Source organism: Aquarana catesbeiana, linkage group LG04, assembly GCF_042186555.1.
Source record: "Aquarana catesbeiana isolate 2022-GZ linkage group LG04, ASM4218655v1, whole genome shotgun sequence".
NCBI lineage: Eukaryota > Metazoa > Chordata > Amphibia > Anura > Ranidae > Aquarana > Aquarana catesbeiana.
This window is the reverse complement of record NC_133327.1, coordinates 397,540,975-397,560,615: the sequence shown is the minus strand read 5'-3', so window position 1 is coordinate 397,560,615 and position 19,641 is coordinate 397,540,975. Positions and strand designations below refer to the sequence as shown.

At 39.6% G+C, this 19,641-nt stretch overlaps 1 protein-coding gene across 3 annotated transcripts in view; it reads right to left on the bottom strand.

Annotated features, from left to right (window-relative positions):
• The window catches only part of NKAIN2 (sodium/potassium transporting ATPase interacting 2), a 1,596,052-nt gene that overhangs the window by 980,924 nt on the left and 595,487 nt on the right, over window positions 1–19,641 (bottom strand). For all 3 annotated transcript variants that reach the window (XR_012243909.1, XM_073627189.1, XM_073627190.1), the window contains exon 2: window positions 5,173–5,310. Coding sequence is in view for 2 of the 3 variants with exons in the window: in XM_073627189.1 (XP_073483290.1) it covers window positions 5,173–5,310 (138 nt within the window). In the remaining variant the exon portion in view is untranslated. The remainder of the gene's footprint in view (window positions 1–5,172; window positions 5,311–19,641) is intronic.

Here is a 19,641-nt window from a genome sequence, read left to right as displayed (position 1 = left end):
AGACTCATAAAATGTATGGAGGAAGGTGCTCTGGTCTGATGAGACTAAAATTGAACTTTTTGGCCATCAAAGAAAATGCTATGTCTGGCGCAAACCCAACCCAACACATCACCCAAAAAACACCATCCCCACAGTGAAACATGGTGCTCGCAGCATCATGCTGTGGGGATGTTTTTCAGCAGTCGGCACTGGGAAACTGGTCAGAGTTGAGGGAAAGGTGGAAGGTGCTAAGTACAGGCATATTCTTGAGCAAAACCTGTACCACTCTGTGTGTAATTTGAGGCTAGGATGGAGGTTCACCTTCCAGCAGGACAATGACCCCAAACACACTGCTAAAGCAACACTTGAGTGGTTTAAGGGGAAACATGTAAATGTGTTGGAATGGCCTAGTCAAAGCCCAGACATCAATCCAATAAAAAATCTGTGGTCAGACTTAAAGATTGCTGTTCACAAGCGCAAACCATCCAACTTAAAGGAGCAGGAGCAGTTTTGCAAGGAGGAATGGGCAATAATCCCAAAGGTAAGATGTGGCAAGCTCATAGAGACTTATCCAAAGTGACTTGGAGCTGTGATAGTGGCAAAAGGTGGCTCTACAAAGTATTGACTTTAGGGGGTGAATAGTTATGCACATTGACTTTTTCTGTTATTTTGTCCTATTTGTTGTTTGCTTCACAATAAAAAAACATCTTCAAAGTTGTGGGCATGTTCTGTAAATTAAATGATGCAAATCCTCAAACAATCCATGTTAATTCCAGGTTGTGAGTCAACAAAACACGAAAAATGCCAAGGGGGGTGAATACTTTTGCAAGGCACTGTATATATATATATATATATATATATATATATATTAGACTGTATGTATATATCAAACACACTCCCTGCACGCCACTAACTAAGCTGCCTAATCTCTCTTCTTTCAATACACTCTATGGCTGCCGGGTAAGCAGCAGCCTTATATAGTGTGGGGCCCCCTGAGCCATGATTGGCCAAAGGCACCATGCCTTTGGCCAATTATGGCTCTCTCGCCAGAGCGCACTGTGACTGGCCAAAGCATGCTTTGGCCAATCATCATACAACAATGCACTGCGATCTCGCAGTACATTGTGGGTTGTTCCGCGGCGCTCGCATTTCCTGCGAATGCCCCATATGTTCAGTTTGTTTTAGAACAAACAAGCTCCCAATGTTTAAGTCGAACTTATGTTCGACCCGAAGCGTGGGCTCATCCCTATGTGGCAGTACTGAAAGCTGAAAATTTACCTGGGCAGGAAGGGGGTGAAAGTGTCCGGTATTGGGCTGGTTAGAAAATGTAAGAAAACTAAAGCAATTTTGAAGGAAGATATCTAAAATGATTAATCAATACTACACATAGCGAATGTACGAAATAAATGGACCACTATGTTATGTCATAGCAAGTGTTAGCCTGGCTAATATTTTTCAAATTGGTAGCTATCAGCTTGTCTGCATTGACGATTATCACCATTCCCCTCCAGCCAAGGAATTCAAATGAAAAACTTTATGTTAGACTTGCAATAAAACCTTTCCTAAATTGCCATTTGCAGTTGAGCTGGGCATAAGTGTTATTCCCTGTAACAACCCACCAAAAATGTAGCCATTAGCATTTGACTCTAGTAAATATACTCTGGCTGGCACAGTAGGACATTGTGTTTGTTGAAATTTAAATTTGTTTTACAGAAAGCAACAGGAAAACAATTCACAAAAAGGTGAAAACACCAACAGTATAGCTACAAGATAGGCATGCTGCAAGCCAGGAACTACACAGGCTTGGAAGTCTTTATCTGCATATATGGTCCAGGTCTATGACTCAAAATATTGTCATCATGATAGCCAGGCATTTTCAGAACCTGGAGTCAGCAATGGCAGCCTCCATGCTTCTTTTAGAAAGGGCTTCCTTTAAGATAATTTAAAGCTGAATTACAGGAATTCAGCCACTTTGTAAAAAGTGCAGGCACACCATGAGTTTACTCCTGAACTCATCTCTGTTATTTATATCTTACAGGCTTATGGCTCTGCCGAAGTATACACTGACATTCGGGGCGTGACAGAAGAGAGAGGCACACGGATCAGCTATGCCCACCCCTCCCCTCTGCTGCCCATTCAGAATAGCCTTTGTATTTTGTGAATGAGTGTTCACATAATACAAAGGCTTCTGTGATTGGGCAGGAAGGAGGGGGGGGGGGCAGGCATAGCAGTTGCAACAACTCTAACGTTGAAGATGCTTAGACTTGAAGCATCGGGCTTCCGGAAATACAGAGATAGCTGCCTTCCTGGAGTGCAATAAAACTGTCAGATTTAAATAATAGAGATAACCACAGGAGATGTCATGCAGCTCCTTGGACTTAGCTCATAGTGTGCCTCACTTTTTACAAAGGAGCTAAATTCCTGGAAATCAGTTTAAAAGTCTGAATGTAGGAGGGGGAACATGTGGCACTATTAGTAACACTGCAGCTTTAAAGTAGATAGAAATGTACCTTTATGAAAGCAGAGCATATACTTATGGATCATTTTTCATCTTGTCAGAGTTCTGATTGTACAGTAACTGACCTCAGGGATAGGTAAAGGATGTTCATAAAAGTGAAATGGTTCAGTGCCAGTATCACCCTACAAAGCTTAAACATGAACCAAGAAGGAATGCTGTTGACTTTACATACATATTGATAATCAAAGTATGTAGCAAAGTTACAGGCAGTTAATGCAATACTGCTGAAAGGAATTCTCAACTCCAGTTAAAAAAATATATACATAATTGCAACACAAGCCAGTTTGTAAGTAGCTGTTAATAAAAAATAACTTTGTTTTTAGATTTCAATCTGAAGTCAGCTATGATTTTCCAAAAGTACCAGAAATTCAAATGTGGCTTATTTGTCAGCATGGCAATCAAGGGTATGTTGTGTGTGTGCTGTTTGTGAATAAAAAAAACTGCCAGAAATGTATTTGGCACACCGCATTTCCAGCAGTTTTTCTCTTATTAAAACACTGGACCTGATCATGTTATTATAGCAGACAGACCCTTCCACCTAAGCACCCAGGAGGTAAGAAGTGGCTGCAGGAAGTCAGGAAAGTGAGTGAAAGCAATATGTTGCTTTCAACAAAAAAGCATTAGGTAGGGCTCCCTAATGGTATGCAAAGTTTATAACTAATCAGGAGATCATTTTTTTCTAAACAGCAGGGAATTAGACAAACATGATGACCTGTGGGACAAGTTTATATTAAATGAGACAAACATGGGAACCTGTGGGAAAATCTCTTCTTTGTGCCTGTATGAATCTCCCTTATAGTACTATTTTTTTATATACTAACAGCATCTGGTCTATTACAAAAGACACTACCTAGTTTTCCTTTGGTACATTTTAGTAGTACTCAGAGGGTGTTTCTGCTCTGCTTGGTGGACCCATTACTTGGATAGCTCCTCATTGATGATGCAACAGCATTTTGTGGTCCTCTGTATCATTCCCTGCAAGATACTTTTTGGACCATTATATTCTGTTAATTTTGGAGTTTCATAATTTGAATTTATAACTTTGCCTTCCCACCACTGTGTGTTCTGCCTTTGCTTGTGAACCATTGTACATACATGTGAACCCGCCTCTTATTTCATGCATGTCCTAAGAGAGTTTCTTTTTTGTTATAGCGCCCAACACCTGATGAAGCTATTGATGTAAAACATGTCAAGCATTAGGCATTCTTCTCACAAGTTACCAGTTCTACCTTCCTGACTTTTAGCCATGTTTGACTATTCTTACAATTGATATGCTTGTCTAATTAGTTCTTTATACTGCTTCTGTAGGGTGTTTACTATTCATAATTGATTTTCACCATCACCATTCTTTATCAGATATTTTTGCACAAATATTTATATGGGTTTATTTAACTTTGATTCACTGACTGAAAAACCCTACCCTTGAAGTACAGTTTTTCTTTCTTTTTGTTTGCTAAACAGAAGATGCACTTTAAATGTATGAAAAATAATGATTCTAAAAATAAATGTACTTCTATTTGTAAAATGCATTAAAGTAAAAACAAATGATATCTTATCTACATACAGTATACAGCATATTATATTTCTTTATATTTGCAATATACAATTCTCAGAATGAATTTCTTCATCCATTCTCAAAATGAAGTTCTTCATCCATTTCACAGAAATATGATAAATAATGTACTTTTCACATTTTTTGTTTTAAATTCAATGTAATTCTTGTTTCTAAGAATGCTTTTTAAAACATGTTACAAATGTAAAACACATTACTAATGTAACTTATGAATTTAATGTATTTAATGCAAATACTGAAGGCCCTGTACATAATAAATATACTAGAACCAGCTTAAGGTCACACTTTGAAGTAAACCTGTGTTTGCCAATGCAGAGCAAAGCAAGGGGCACACTTTAAAAGCCAAAATCACACCTGTTTGCTTTGGTGTTTTTGCCTTAGGCAGCCCATTCGATTTTGAATGAGTTGCCATTTTGTCAGAAGTATTGCCATACTTACAGTGATTATTTAAACTTAGTGAACCACAACACATTGTGCATTACTGTATTTTGCAGTGTACTGCAATGCTGGTGCATTTGGGTGCCTTTCAAAAAAAGTCAAAAGAGCACACTAATGCATAGAACTTGAGTTAGCACAATGCAGTGGTATAAAAGGCCCCTCAAACTAGCTTAATCAGTAGCTTGTACTTACCTTCTCTTCCCTACCACTTCATTCACAGCTTGGAAACCAAAAGAAACATTCCTGCGTAAACTCCAGGTTGATACTAGTCGGAGATTACATAGGGCTGAGCACTCTTTCCTAGCTCACATGTGCAGGTATGTGAATTGTCAAGCACTAACCACCAGTACTATCAACAAAATGGAAGTGAGTCATGTACCCCCCTATACTCAAAAGTACATGATATTTCTCACTTCTGGAAGTGAACAGAGCAGCTGGTGATTGAAGGGAGTTTAAATTGCTTCAGGGGTTAACAATAAGGTAAACCTATTTCTACATTGCATGGGCAAAACACAAGTTTCCCAAAGTAAACATTTGCTATTTGTCTATTGAAACTTTAATAGTTATTTTTTAAATGTTATTATTTACATTTTTTAAAAAATCTGTAAGTAAGTAAATCATAGTTTTTTTTATAATATTAAAAAAGAAATGTTTGCATACTTACTCCTGTTATATATCGCGTTCTACACTGGATGGTTCCAAATATTCCAAGAATGACAATAATGATATGAACAAAATTTGCTAGGATAGGTGCCCACTGGTAGCCCAAGAAGTCAAATATTTGTCTTTCCAGTATACATGCCTACAATGAAAAAAATAAATATTTAACATTTCAGATAAAACATTAAGCAATATTTTGAAAACTTAATATCCTATAATATCCATCAAAACTACATTAGCCTAAACATTTTGTCATCTCGCCCTCCTTTTTATTTAATTTTAAATAGATATCAAAATTGCTTAAGCCCCAATAGTTTAATAGCAAGCCACAAAGTGTGAGAACCAATGGTTTAACGGGCCACTTCAAACACAACTTTAGTGTCTCTATTGTTGGTATAAATAGACTGGTTTGGTGATTGGTTGGTGATCAGTTGTTACAGTAAAAGTTTGTCCTTTACTTAATTACAACCACAGATTAGAAGCCCAGCATGTCAGGCAAGTTGCAGTTAAAAATAAACTGTATCAAAGAAGATCTAAATTAAATTACTGAAATCTCATATAAGTTTTAAAGAATATGTAAACTCAACATTTCATATTCCTGATATGTGCCTGCTGTATCATGTATGCCTTTGTATTGCTTCCTTCCTGTGAAATATCTGGTGTTCCTGCCAGTCCCTGTGCTTTCTAATCAAAGACCATGCTAGCATAGCAAGGTCACTTCTCTAGCTGTGCTGGGAACTCAGCATCCTCTCCTCCAATGATCAGACTTGTCCTGACACCCAACCCCCCCCCCCCCCTCATTTCTATTTTAAACTGAATGGGTCGTTTTACAAGCTGAGGGTAATCTTGTTAATTTTGCCAGTGAATATTATAAAAGAAAAATTTAGTGCACTCCTATCATTCTTCTTTTTTTCCTCATACCTCATGGTCAGTGAATGGTGGTTGAACGTCCCTTACCTCTGCAGCTGGCAGCTTCCAGCTGGGTTCAAGCCTCTCCCAGGTGCAGTCCCTTCTTGGGTAGCTAAATGCGCTGATAAGATAGGGAGTCCCTTCTGTAGGCCTTTTGGGACAGCAGTTGTCTCTTAACTAAGAGCTCCTATCTGCATTTATATATTGGCATTCTCTCGCACTTTCCTTTCCTTGCGTTCCTCTCTCTCTTTTTTGCTTTCTTTCTCTCCCACTACCTTCCCCTCCTTTTGATATTGTACCTTCATTCCTGGTTACTATAGTGGGTGGCGCGCACCTTGCGTCAGCATTCCTGAGTCCCCTCAACATCCTCCTGCCCACTCTGTGCATGCACGGACATCAGGAGCCGGCTCGGTGGGTCAGGCTGAGTCAGGTGGGCCGCATAGGTCCTAGTGCCACTGGCCGCGCATGCGCAGTCTGGCCTGAGGTCGTGGTGGCCATCTTGAATAGGGGCGAATTTTACATTTTTTGCCCTTGTTTGTTAAAATCATTTTTTAGAAGGTTAGATCTTCCACAGATGTCCCTCCCTTCTCCGTTGTTTATTACTGGGGGGGGCTTTCAGCATGGTAGCCTGTTGTCATCTGAAGAGGTTGCCTATGCGGGGAGCCCCTGGAGAGGACCCTGTTTTTTTGCCTATGGTAAATGTAATTTCTTTCTTTTTCTTTACTCAGGAATACCGTTTCCTTGCTCCAGATGAAATACCAATGGCTAACTTCTTTATCTTTCTCTTGCTGCTTTTTCTGTCTATTGCCTAAAATAAGCAGTACGCCACCCGAACAAGACCCTCTCCAACATTTAAGGTAGGGACCGTTGTCCAGGTAAGTAGAAAAAAAAAGAGAGCACTTATGCTGGTACGTTTATGTATTTCAGCCTTGTATGCCAGAAGTCCAAGTGGACATCAAGGTGACATAAACAAACCTATGTAGGCCCCAACCAGATCAGGATACCATGCAAGCGGCGAGGATTCATCCGTGAAAAGACATAGTTCTTCACATTCACCAACTCTCAAATCCCTAAATGCCGAGCATACAGGGTCAACCCATTACCAGCCATTTGGTCTTCAAAAGCTGTTTTAGAGTCTATGCAGTAGACAGAGAGTCAGAGGGTTATCAGGTAAGCTGTCCTTACTCAAAGATGGGCAGAGGATACATAGCGGAATGAGCAACAGCAGTTCCATTGCTAATTGTTCCAATTAGCTCAGTCTTCTCCTGGCCCATCCTCGAGAGAATCCTCTCACCACACAGCAAGTATCCCTACTAGACATCTGGATGATCTAAGGATACCTCAGAAGAGCTTGGCCCGAGGAACTTCAACTTTTTCCTAGTTCAGCTGTATGTCTGTGAGGAAGCACAGCCAGCTATTGGCTGTGAAGAAGCCGGCACTATATCTGAGTAGTCAAAACATGTACTTCCCATTTCTAAAAAGCGGGTTTCCTTCTTTTGGCTCGGTTTCCACTAGTGCGACTTGTCATGCGACTTGGGACTTCAAAGACAAATGACAAGTCATACCCCATGATTTCCAATGAGTACCGTTTATCTGTGTGATTGCAGCAACTTCAGAGTAGTCCCTGCACTACTTTGGTCCCACTTTGATGCGACTTGAGGTCCATAGACCTCAAGAATACACAGGAATTGTTTCAAGTCGCATCAAAATCGTGGCAAAATCGTGCGACTTTCAGGTCGTAATAGTGGAAATATAGGTTTACTCTGATGGATGATATCAAGTCATTGTTGAAGAGGAAAGGAAAAAAAAAGTTTTTTCCTCTCAATTGCCTAGGAAAATTTTATCCACGGTTGGAACAAGCTTCTGCAATGCCAGACGGTCTGCCGGAGGTAGACGTGGCAGTGGTTCGTATAACAAAGAATTTCATCTCACAAATCGATAATTCAGCCTCAATTGAGGATCCTTTAGACAAATGAATAGACCCCAACTTAAAGGAGCTTACCAAATGGCGGGTAAATGCCTGGAAGTCAGCAATTGCCTTATCTGTATCCAAAGCCCTGTGGGCATGGACCAAAAACATGGAAACAGTGATTCATCAAAATGTTCCTAGGGAAAATATAGTCAAGGCTTTGGACGAATTATGGCTCTCAGCAGACTTCACTGGTGAGACGGTGATGCATACAATTCGTTACTTCACAAGATCAATGTCACTACTTGTGATAGCCATATGGGTATTGTGGTCAGAACTACAGGCAGCAGACCCTGTCAAAACAAAATCCCTTTTTTTGATGGTCGATCACTCTCTGCAGAAAGGTTTCAGAAAACCATTTCCTGCGTCACAGGAGGAAAATCAGACTTGATTCCCCAGGACTGCAGAATTAGATGTACCCGGGGATGCTTACTTGTATTCACCCATACTACAACTGTTACAGAAGTATCTGAGATTTTCGATCAACCAAGCCCAGCTACAATTCCAGAGTCTCCCCTTCGGACCCTGCACTTCCCTCAGAGCCCTCACGAGGGCTTGGATCACTATCCAAGCTTCTTTATGAGAAGTTCTTATAACTAACCAGACAATATCCTCCTTTTATCAAAAGATCCAGCCAAGCTAGTGGAACACAGGTGGATGCTGTGGCCTACACTATCAAGATACGGTTGAATGGTAAATCATCAAACGGGTCATCTTTTCTCCAGTTTAGGTGCCTTATTCAACACCGCAAAAGGGAAGGTGTCCCTGCCATCTCAGAATGTGTGGGCGATCATTCAGAAAGTAAGGAGAGTGAGGACATGGTCCTACATAACAGATTTTTGTCTTTTTGTATCCAGATGGTCCCATGGCCACATGGATACCTCAGGCACCTTTTAGCTAGAATTCCTGAAGCAATGGAGCAAACCCTCTATCCCAGTCAATATATCAAACAAGTTTGATGCACAGGGGTCTGCACTAGTGGACAAAGAGGGAGATGCCTGTAAAGCCATGTCCATTAAGGCATGTCTTCTGGACCACAGTTACCACAGACGCCAATGCAATAGGCTAGGAGGCACATTGCAACCAGATGTTGGTTCAAGAGAGATGGGCGTTCAATGCTGCAGACATCATCGAAAATATCCTGGAAATCCAGACGGCTTATCTCGCATCAACAGCATTTGCTCTCTCAGATCAAGGACAAATCATTTCTGATTTGGATAGACAATAGAGCTGCAATATCATACATATATCACCAAGGCGGAACCAACAACAGTTCCTTACTAAGGGAAGTGGAACCCATCTTCATTTGGGCAGAGGGGAATCTAAAGGACCTAAGGGTAGTCTATCTTCCAGCCCACTTAAACACAGACACCAATTACCTATCCCAAGGATTCCTGGATCCCAACAAATGGTCCCTACAACCAAAGTTATTTGGTTGGATTGTGGGCCAGCGGACCTTTCCTGAACTGCATTCTTTTGCTACAGCAAGCAATATCAAGCTGCAGAGGTCTATTTCACATCTACCTCACCCTTGGGCAGAAGCAATAGATGCCCTGTCAAGTCCTTGGGCATGCAATCTAATTTAGGGCTCCTCCGGCCTCCTACCTCAAATTCTCTTGAGACTTGCAATGTCAACAATAAACATTGATAACAGTCCTGCCATATTTGCAGGGAGACCCATGATTCCCTAGGGCAATATTTCTTAGTGTCCAGCCTCCGGTAAATATTCCTCTGATACCCTTTCTTCTGGCTCGAGGCATCACACCCATCAGAATCCTCACAGATTGAACCTTCACATTAGAATGGTAAAACAAAGCCTTTAAACATTAGGATGTTCCTCCAGATTTGTTTCAACTCTGCTCAAAGCTCAGGAGCCTTCAATGAACAATACGTATGACAAGGTTTGGAATAAGTTTAGATCTTTCGCGAACGGCAAAACTTCAATCCTGATGTACCCTCTTCCTCCCGACTCCTTGACTTCCTGCAAGCAGACTTTGATTTAGGATTAAAAGGTACAGCTGGTGGCAATCTCTGCTGAAGATCCTTTTAATAATTAAATTCTTCAAGACAGTCAAGAAGATAAGCCCACCCATTAAAACGAATCTTTCCCACTTGGGATCTCTCTATCACCCTGGGGCCCTTATCCAAACAGCCTTTTGCCCCATCTGATTCAGCATCCTTGTGGAATCTCACTTGGAAATTATTTTTCTTTGTGGCGATGGCATCAGCCTGGGGAACACCAGAACTTCAGGCTCTGAGATGAGAAGACAATAATATTATTCTTTGTACTCGGATAGAGTGGAACTTGGAATGGTACATGGATTTATCCCTAAGTTCTCCTCTTCCTCTACTATCGCTGAGCCTTGGGCCCTGCCAATCTTTTCAGACCCAATTTTGACCTTCTTTGCCAAGACAATATTACTTTGGTACTATGTTCAAGCCACAACTCCCTTCAGACTTTCATCTAACCTATTAGTAATACTCCCAAAAAAAAAAAAAAGACAGGGGTAAAGAAGCATCACCTGGGGCCCTCCGGCCATTCCAGAACTGCAGTATCCATCATGCCTAGTCATGTCTGTGAATATCAGAGCTTTACAATACCTCATGGGACATATGGTTCTACGGCAGCTGGGGAACCAAAGTTTGCAGATCCCTGCTCTAGTACAATAGTTTCATGGATAATCAAATTGGTTAAGAAGGTGTTCAGGGATAGGGGACTGGAATCCCCTCTTCAGTTGGGCTGTATGCCACCCGGTTGTTTTCTGCTTCTTGGATGGCCAGAGCAGACGTATCCATCAAAACGATCTAAAGGTCATGGTCATCCCAACATGCGTTTACATGACATTACAGAGTAGACCCGGCAACTTTCTCATTTGTAGAAACTGCCAGACAGGCTATAAGGCCGGCATTTGCCTATTTAAATTATTTTTCAAATAAATCTTTTACTATGCATCATCCCACCCATTTCAGCTAGTTATTTGTCACAGGTATGCTGCCATGGAGGCACCAGGAAAACAGAAAATTGTTTCATACTTACCGTAATTTTCTTTTTTTGGTGCCTATCCATGCCAACCTCGGTATGCTATATTACGTAGAATGCTGGGACTTTTCTTTTATAATAGTCACTGGTCCTGAGGGAGGAGCCAAGGCAGAGCTTGTCACAGGTATGCTGCCATGGATAGGCACCAGGAAAATAAAATTACGGTAAGTATGAAACAATTTTCTGTTTTCTCCTCATTCACTAAGCTCTGGGGATAATTCCCTTGCGAAGTGCAACTTCCTTTGCAAAGTAAACAGTTTATTCGCCTTCAGTAAATCAACCTCACTGTTTTAGCAAACTAAATATTATCGAGCAGCTTGTTCATTTTACACACACACACACACATGTTAAAAAACTGTTGTTTTGGCTTGAAAATTACTTAAAAGCAACAAAGCATTATATATTTTTAGAAAGCAAATTGATGTCAAAATGTAGAATAAAAGGATGGTAGTTGCAATTTTTTTTACATTGCACCATATTTATACATCTGTTTATCACATCTATGTTTTTCGTTAAAAAATACACACTAAAATGTATTTTAGTGTACACATAAACAATTTTAATTACATTTTTTGTACAAAATAAAAGCTGAGGGTGTGCTGAATGAATAGATACCAAATACTGTATGTTAAGCCTCAAAATTGCATGCAGGTGGGCAGATGACAGGTAATCTTTATGGACATATCAGGGGTCTATTAGACCCCTAATATCTCTCCTGCCGTCTGCTCCAGTGAATCAAGTACAGACTGTGCCCAATCCACTATTTGGCTGGCTTAGCAGCTGGGATTTTGACAGCTCTGAAACCAGAACCCAGGTTTACATTCTGCAGATGTCCTATTGCTTACTGCCTTGACCTTTTTTTTTGTAGTCCTGGGATTCCAGGAGGAACAGCAGAGCCCTGGATTAATAGAGGATGGAATGAGGGAAGGAAGAAGGTTGTGCAAGCAGGCTGCCCAGATCACTTTTACTATAATCCTCAGTCTGGTGTACAGAATAGCCACTGCTGCATCTCATCTGTGAGCTTGTTTTGACCCTTGTCCTTAAATGGTTAACCCCTTCCCGCTTAATGGTAGAACAAAGGTTAATAACTAACCCAATTTTGCAACTTTGACATGTGTTAGTAAAACTGCACATATCACAATTACTTTGTGCACCTAGCGGATTATACCTTGTTTTTTTCAGTACAATCATTTTGTGGTAAATAGTAATGAATATCTCCTGTTTTTTTTTATTATCAAAAGTAAACTGTCCCTAAATAGCAAGACAATTGATTTCTTTTACTGCATATTTCTTGCTACTACTATAACTTACCACCAAGGAGCGACCTAAAATAAATTCTCCTGCTCTTGACAATTGCAGCAATACCACATTTGTGCATGTTAGTTGTTGTATGAACCCAGCCCAGAAACAATTTTGCTTTTTTTATTCTACCTAAAACACACTGACACTGACACTAACTGACACTGATCCTAATTTAAAAAAATGCTTATTTAAAAAAAAATCCTGTCCAAAAAATACTGATCATGACCTTTGACCATGACCTTTGAGCCTGGACTTGACCGTTGATCCTTACTTGACTCAAACACTAACCCTGGAACTGGCCTAGATCAAACCTTGATCTGGATATTTTTCTTTCTTTTTTTTACACACAGTTATGTTTAATTTTATCTCTGCAAGGAGAGAGAGATACAATATATCTTTCCTCTCCATTCAGAGAGAGAGAGAAAACAATCAAGGTATCACACTGATCAGGTGACCCAGAAGCAGGTCCCGATAGTTAATACAGATTTGCATATATGTATCCCCATGGAAAAAAAGCCCAGCCCAGTGAGGCTACATACATGCATACTGTCTACGGGAAGGAGTTAAAGATATAGGATTTCACAATCCCCAAAGACACTAGACCTGAAACACTAGATTTTAGGGTTTTTTTTTTAATTGCAACTTACCTAGCTTCCATGCTATAGTTCCCTAAACACACTAAGGCCTTTGAGATTTGTTTAAACTGTTATGTAATAAAGTAGAAAATAATTACAATAATTTTAAATTACAGAACAGGGAAACACACTAACTATTCTATTAATTTCAAAGTCTGTTTTTGCAAGAGTTACAAAAAAAATACATTAAGCCTTGTTTACTAAACTAACATATTAGAAAGCAAAATTATTCTGTAATTGAGGTCAACTGCAGCACTCAGTTGCAAACGGCTACCCATCACATAATAATTAGTGCAGACAATTCACAACTAACCCTAGTCTTGTTACTACATACTAAAAATGGTGTACTTATACATAATGATGAAAGGATAACCTGGCTGCATTTAAGTCTATAAACAAGATACATTCATGCTAGTAGCCTTTGTGCCAACTATTAAAACTTTACTATGTGAGTGTGACTAACACAACTATTGCTATCTTATACATTTTAAAGTTGATATCATATTTCACAATTTAACAAACTATATTCCTTTCCCCATCCCTCTCAACCTAGCACCTAGCATTCTCAAAAATTGACTTTTATGTTTTTCTTTTACACTTGCCATTGTAGTTTTCAGACTCTGAAAGAGCTGCAGGGAAACTATACATTTGATTTCCTTTTTTTTTTAAAGATTAGGGAAGGATTATTTCTTCCCATTGGAGAGATTCCCCTTAATCTTTACAACATGAGGGGAATTCCTGTTTTAGAAAGGTGTCAATGGAATATTTGTCCTCATACAAAGCTTTTCTCTCACGAGCTCTTGTGGCTAAAATACTGTAATTTTAGATTTCCCATAATTTTCTATTTAGGTGAAAATTGTCATTAGGGCACATAGAGAGGGTGAATCTACCTAGATGGGCTGCAAACAGCAATCCACATTTGACAGGGTTTCTAATATATCTCTAACCTAGAAAAAATACAACTTTAGCCATAGTATAAAAGTGTTCAAACATCAGAATTGTAGTTCTATATGTCTTCTTGAGATTTCAACTTGCTTCCTGTGCTCACAGAACAGAAAGTGGGGGTAAAACTCTTTAATAAGGACTTGACAGCAGTAAAATAATTACTTTTAACAGAGTAGAGAAAGTTTAGTTGCTTTGTCAGACTTTTATTGTTCTGTTTTCCTTTATGGACAGACCAATAAACAGCTTTCCTGCATGTATACCCTTGTTTTCCCATTGACTAACTAGCCAATGAACAGCTGATAAATTGTCCTCAACTCCTCAAGTTATTTTTCAGTCAAGACACGCTAGCAAGTGAACTACTGTTCATCTCAATTATTTTCACAATTGTATTGCAAACAAAATTATTTAAATCATTTCAAGTGTTTGTTAACTCAATTAAAAAAAAAATCATGTTCCTTTAAAGCATGCTATACAGCACAGTGTTTGTGCTGTGTCATTTGGACCCCTCTATCACCTATAATACCTGGCTGATCCTGCCTGGCTATACCCTCCCCCCTGTAAACTCACCACCCTATATCATGGCTGCTGAGCCCTGACACCATGGTCAGTTTACTTGCCTCCATCATCCACAGCCCTGCTCTGTCTCCTCTGTGCTTTCTCCCCTCTCCCTGCCTGTCAGCTCTGTGTACATGCCGCTCTGCTCCCCATCCCCTTCCCCTCCTGCTGCTTAAATTATGGTTAAAATTGCATAATCCTCTCTATGTATTAATGTATTGTGGGCTGTGTCTATGTCTTCAAAAATAATGCTGAGATATACCTGTTTCAGAGTGCTGATTGGTGGTCATGTGATCTGCCATCTCTTTCCTCTCTTGCATGACAGCTACAGCGGGCGGGGCTGCCTTTCTCCTCCTCTCCTTCTCCCCTCCTGGCTGACATCATCAGGGGATCCGCAGCCCTGCCCACTGCAGCTGTCAGGCCGAGAGAGGAGAGAAGCAGTGGATCACGTGACTGCTGATCAGAGCTCTGAAACAGGTATATTGCAGCATTATTTTTATAAGGCATAGACACAGCGCACATTACATTAATACATAGAGAGGATTATGTAATTTTAACCTAGTGGGTTAACAAACCCTTTAAGATAAATTACATAATACGCTATAATAACACATTGTTTTACTTTGATAACATAAAAAGTAAAATCAGAAATGTAATAATGAAATATAAAGAATGTATTTATTTGCAATATCTATTTGTGTGCATTTTTTACTAATTCTCAGTGTTCATGTGGATTTTTCAATAAAGAATTGTATATTTTCTTGATAATACCGGCTGTTCCTCATTGAAGAATTACTTGAGAAACCTTTCCTTCTCCCCTCTTTTTTGTATGTTTGTGCATAGGTCAGCTTGTTTCTCGAATTAATGAAACTCTAATGCCCTGTACACACGGTCGGATTTTCAGACGGAAAAAGTTCAATGGGAGCTTGTGGTCGGAAATTCCGACCATGTGTAGGCTCCATCGGAAATTTTCCATCACACAAAATTTGAGATCTGGATCTCAAATTTTCTGACAACAAAATCCGTTGTTGTAAATTCCGAACTTGTGTACACAATTCCGACGCACAAAGTTCCACGCATGCTCAGAATCAAGCAGAAGAGCCGCACTGGCTATTGAACTTAATTTTTCTCGGCTCGTCGTATGTGTTGTACGTCACCCCGTTCTTGACGTTCGGAATTTCCTACAAGATTTGTGTGGCCATGTGTATGCAAGACAAGTTTGAGCCAACATCAATCGAAAAAAATCCATGGATTTTGTTGTCGGAATGTCCGATTGTGTGTACAGGGCATAACTGTGAATGTAGTTTTTATTTGGGGAAAAATGTACACATTGTAGTAAAACCTGTTTAATACTGTAAGTCCGGGATTACATTCAAATAGCAGATCTGAATAAAATTTTTTTTGGCTTTCAAATGAAATTAGTTTACTCATTAAAGGCAAAAAGAATGTTCTGACAAGAGTTTTTATACAAATGTTGGTACAAAATGGTACTAGTATATGGTCAGTTTAGGGGACAGGCTATTGACATTATCACAGCCAGAAAAATAAAAAAGTAACCTTTCAGTACACCCCAAGAACAGGTATGTTTATTCCCAAAGGTGAATAACACACACTTCGCTGAGAGTTTGCCCTCTCCAAATCTTCTTCCAACATCTTGGATACCTTGCAGATTAAAATTACCTGTTCTTGGGATGTACCAGAGTGTGGCCATTTTTCTTTTGCTGGGTGTTATGACTACAGAAAACAGAAACAAGCTATCATGCGGCAGCACTCCTGGCAGAAAGAAGAAGTCAGTGGACATTGCCAGTCCATTCATTATTTCCTGTCCAAAAGGACTTTAATGCCCAGACTCCCTACTGCAGTGACACATGCACACATACGTTATATTCTAGGCCCAGTTTTAGTGGAAACCAGGGTCACAATGCTCCCTTGGATTGTGGGGGAAAACTGGCATAGTCAAAGGAAACAGAAACACAGGGAGAATATACAAACTCCATGGAAATATTTTTCCTAGTAAAAACTGAACCCAGAACAAAGCACAACAAGAAACACAACAGTTAAGGGTTGATTTACTAAAACTGGAGAATGGACTGAAAGGGCTTAACAATTTGAGCACATCAGCATAGGTATGTGGCCACCCCCTTCCCTCATGTGTAGTATATATAAAAAGAGGCAAGGTCCCTTTAAATTAAAAAAAATAATAATAATAAATAAAGTTCAGGTATACAAAAATAAAATGAAAAAGTGGGGTCATGTGACGCTGCAGAACTTTCGGGAACATCACATGAATGCTGGGAATGTTCTGGAAGGTCACATGACCTAGTAGAACATTCCAGAAAGGGGGCTCAGTATATAAATCTGGCCCCGCAGGAATTTCGTCACCAGTTGTCAGAGTTGGCAACAAGCTCGCTCAAATTGGTTATAATACTGGTAAGAGCTGCATCCGACCTGACCATGAAGACACTTATGAGGTGGGTGCTGGAACGGGCCGGGAACAGCGGTGGAGAAGAATGGCTGCGGTGGTGTCTAGATAAGGGAGGAAAGGAAGAACAATGAGCACAAGCACAAGAAGAGGACAGATGGAAGGCATTAGAAGTACCTAGTAGCCATCCAAGCAGATGCAGACCAGTGACTCGCAGCCCTCAAATCTGCCAGCAGAACCAGCGCGGCCCACCATCGTGGCCGTATACATCTTTGGGGCAAGGAGAAGCCAATATGGCACCGCCAGAAGGGGCAGCTACTACTGAAGTAAATAGAAGAACCAGCCTTAGGAAAAAAATGAGGAGGAGAACATTATCCTCATTGCCGCCCAGAAGCAGAGGTAGGTGGGCGAGTAGACCAGCATCCACTAGGATGGCTGAGGAATTCCTTGAAGAAAGACACATAAGGTCAATGTTATGGCCTGCAAACAGTCCGGATCTCAATCCAATTGAAAATCTGTGGTGGAAGTTAAAGAAAATGGTCCATGACAAGGCTCCAACCTGCAAAGATGATTTGGCAACAGCAATCAGAGAAGGCTGGAGCCAGACTGATGAAGAGTACTGTTTCTCACTCATTAAGTCAATGCCTCAGAGACTGCAAGCAGTTATAAAAGCCAGAGGTGGTGCAACAAAGTACTAGTGATGTGTTGGAGTGTTATTTTGTTTGTTTGTTTTTCATGATTCCATAATTTATTTTTTTCTCAGATTTGAGTGATTCCATAATTTATTCCCTGTGCTTGTTCTATAAATCTAACTGTTACTGGTCACCACAATTTTTCTTGATTTCTTTTAGTGTTTCTTAAAGCCAGAAAGTTGCCATTTGAAATGCCTTTAGTTTTTGGCCATGTCTGTGATCTGCTTTTTTTCTACAACAATAAACAACTGAAGGAACATCCTCAGGGACTGGTGATTCCATAATTTTTGCCAGGGGTTGTATATTAGTTAAAAATGTAAAATCTGTAAGGAACGTTACTCATATTGTCAGGGAAAAATTGCATGGAGAAATTAAGGAAGGGAGAATAGCTGGACCTGTTTTAGTACCCCGCCATTTCCAAATTTGGGGATAATCCTCCAAAAAAAGCCAAACTCATTTTGTCTGATCCATCATCTCTCATTCCCTAATGGTTCATTATTGAATGATGAGATTGATGAATGTCTATCATCTTGTCACTTATTGTACATTTGAGGATGCTATCTATCATATTAGGAAAATACGGTAAAGCTGCATTACTTGCTAAAGCAGATATTACATCATCATTTAGACTACTAACAATTAACCCTATAATTAATTAGGCATGATTTTGAGAATCATTTTCATTATGACATGTGTCTCTCTATGGGATGTTCATTATCATGTGCGTACTTTGAGAAATTTGCTTAATTTCTGCAATGGGTGGTTTCCTTTGAATCAGGTTTTGACGGTATATTGCACCACCTTGATGACTTTTTATTCATTGTTCCTGCCGTTTGCCTTATTTGCTTCCTTATGTTGCAACTGTTTGGTGAGATCACTAAAAAAATTGTGGTTTCTCTAGCGGCAGAAAAAAAAACATTTTCCCATCTACAGCTATCAAAATTTTAGGAATTAAAATTGATACAGAATTATTAGAATTTCAATTGCCTTTGGATAAAATTTAAAAAATGAAAGCTATTATTTTCTGGTTTCTAAGATGTAAGAAAATATTATTAAAATAACTTCAGTCACTATTAGCATTTGCTACCAGTTACCAGAGTTATGCCAGTTTGCAGGATATTCTCCCACCACCTTTATTTATTCATGTCTGGGTTGAAATCTCAATTTTCTCACATCAGATTATCATTAGAGCTTTAGGAAAACCCTTTGGTATGGATGAAATTCTTTGAAATATACAATGGGCATTCATTCTTTCAGGAAGAATTTGTATTCACCCTGGAATTGTGTACAGACACAGCCGGGTCTTGTGCTTTTTTCTGCAATATGGAATACCCGTTGGTGCTGCAATGTATGGCCAGATAGATGGATACAAATTAAAGCCACGAACAGCATAGTTCTACTAGAATGATTCCCCTTAGTAGTAGAATTAGAGATATGGGGTGAACAATTTGCTAATAAAAGAATATTAATTAACTCTGAAAATAAGGGAGTCATTTATTCAGTTAATTGTTTATCAACAAAATCCCTGTTTGTTATAAAATTACTTAGGTACCTAGTTTTTCTATATATATAATGGTGTTCCGCGCTTAGGACAGGCCAGTGACCGAACTGCAGCCCCCCTAAATAGGAAAGCACCAAAGGTGCGATCCGATAATTATGTAGTCTGAAGAGATAGGGGATTGGCGCTGTTCATTGATAAAGACTGATAATAAATCAATACAAACTCCTAACAAAAGGAAAATATAACACCCCAATACTAAGTGGGTAAAAAGTGTAACACAATGTGAAATAAATATACGTGCTGAGAATGGTCAAAAAATGTGCAGAGTACCCAAAAAAATTTTTTTACAAAATAAAATTGGTAAATAAAACTCCAAGCATTACCAACGCAAATGACAAAAAGCTCAAGGAATGTGTATGTGTGTAATGAAAGATATAGGTGAGTCTACCTATCATCTTCGGGGGCGTGACCGGATGTTGATGTGAGCGGGTGTGTGTGAGCTC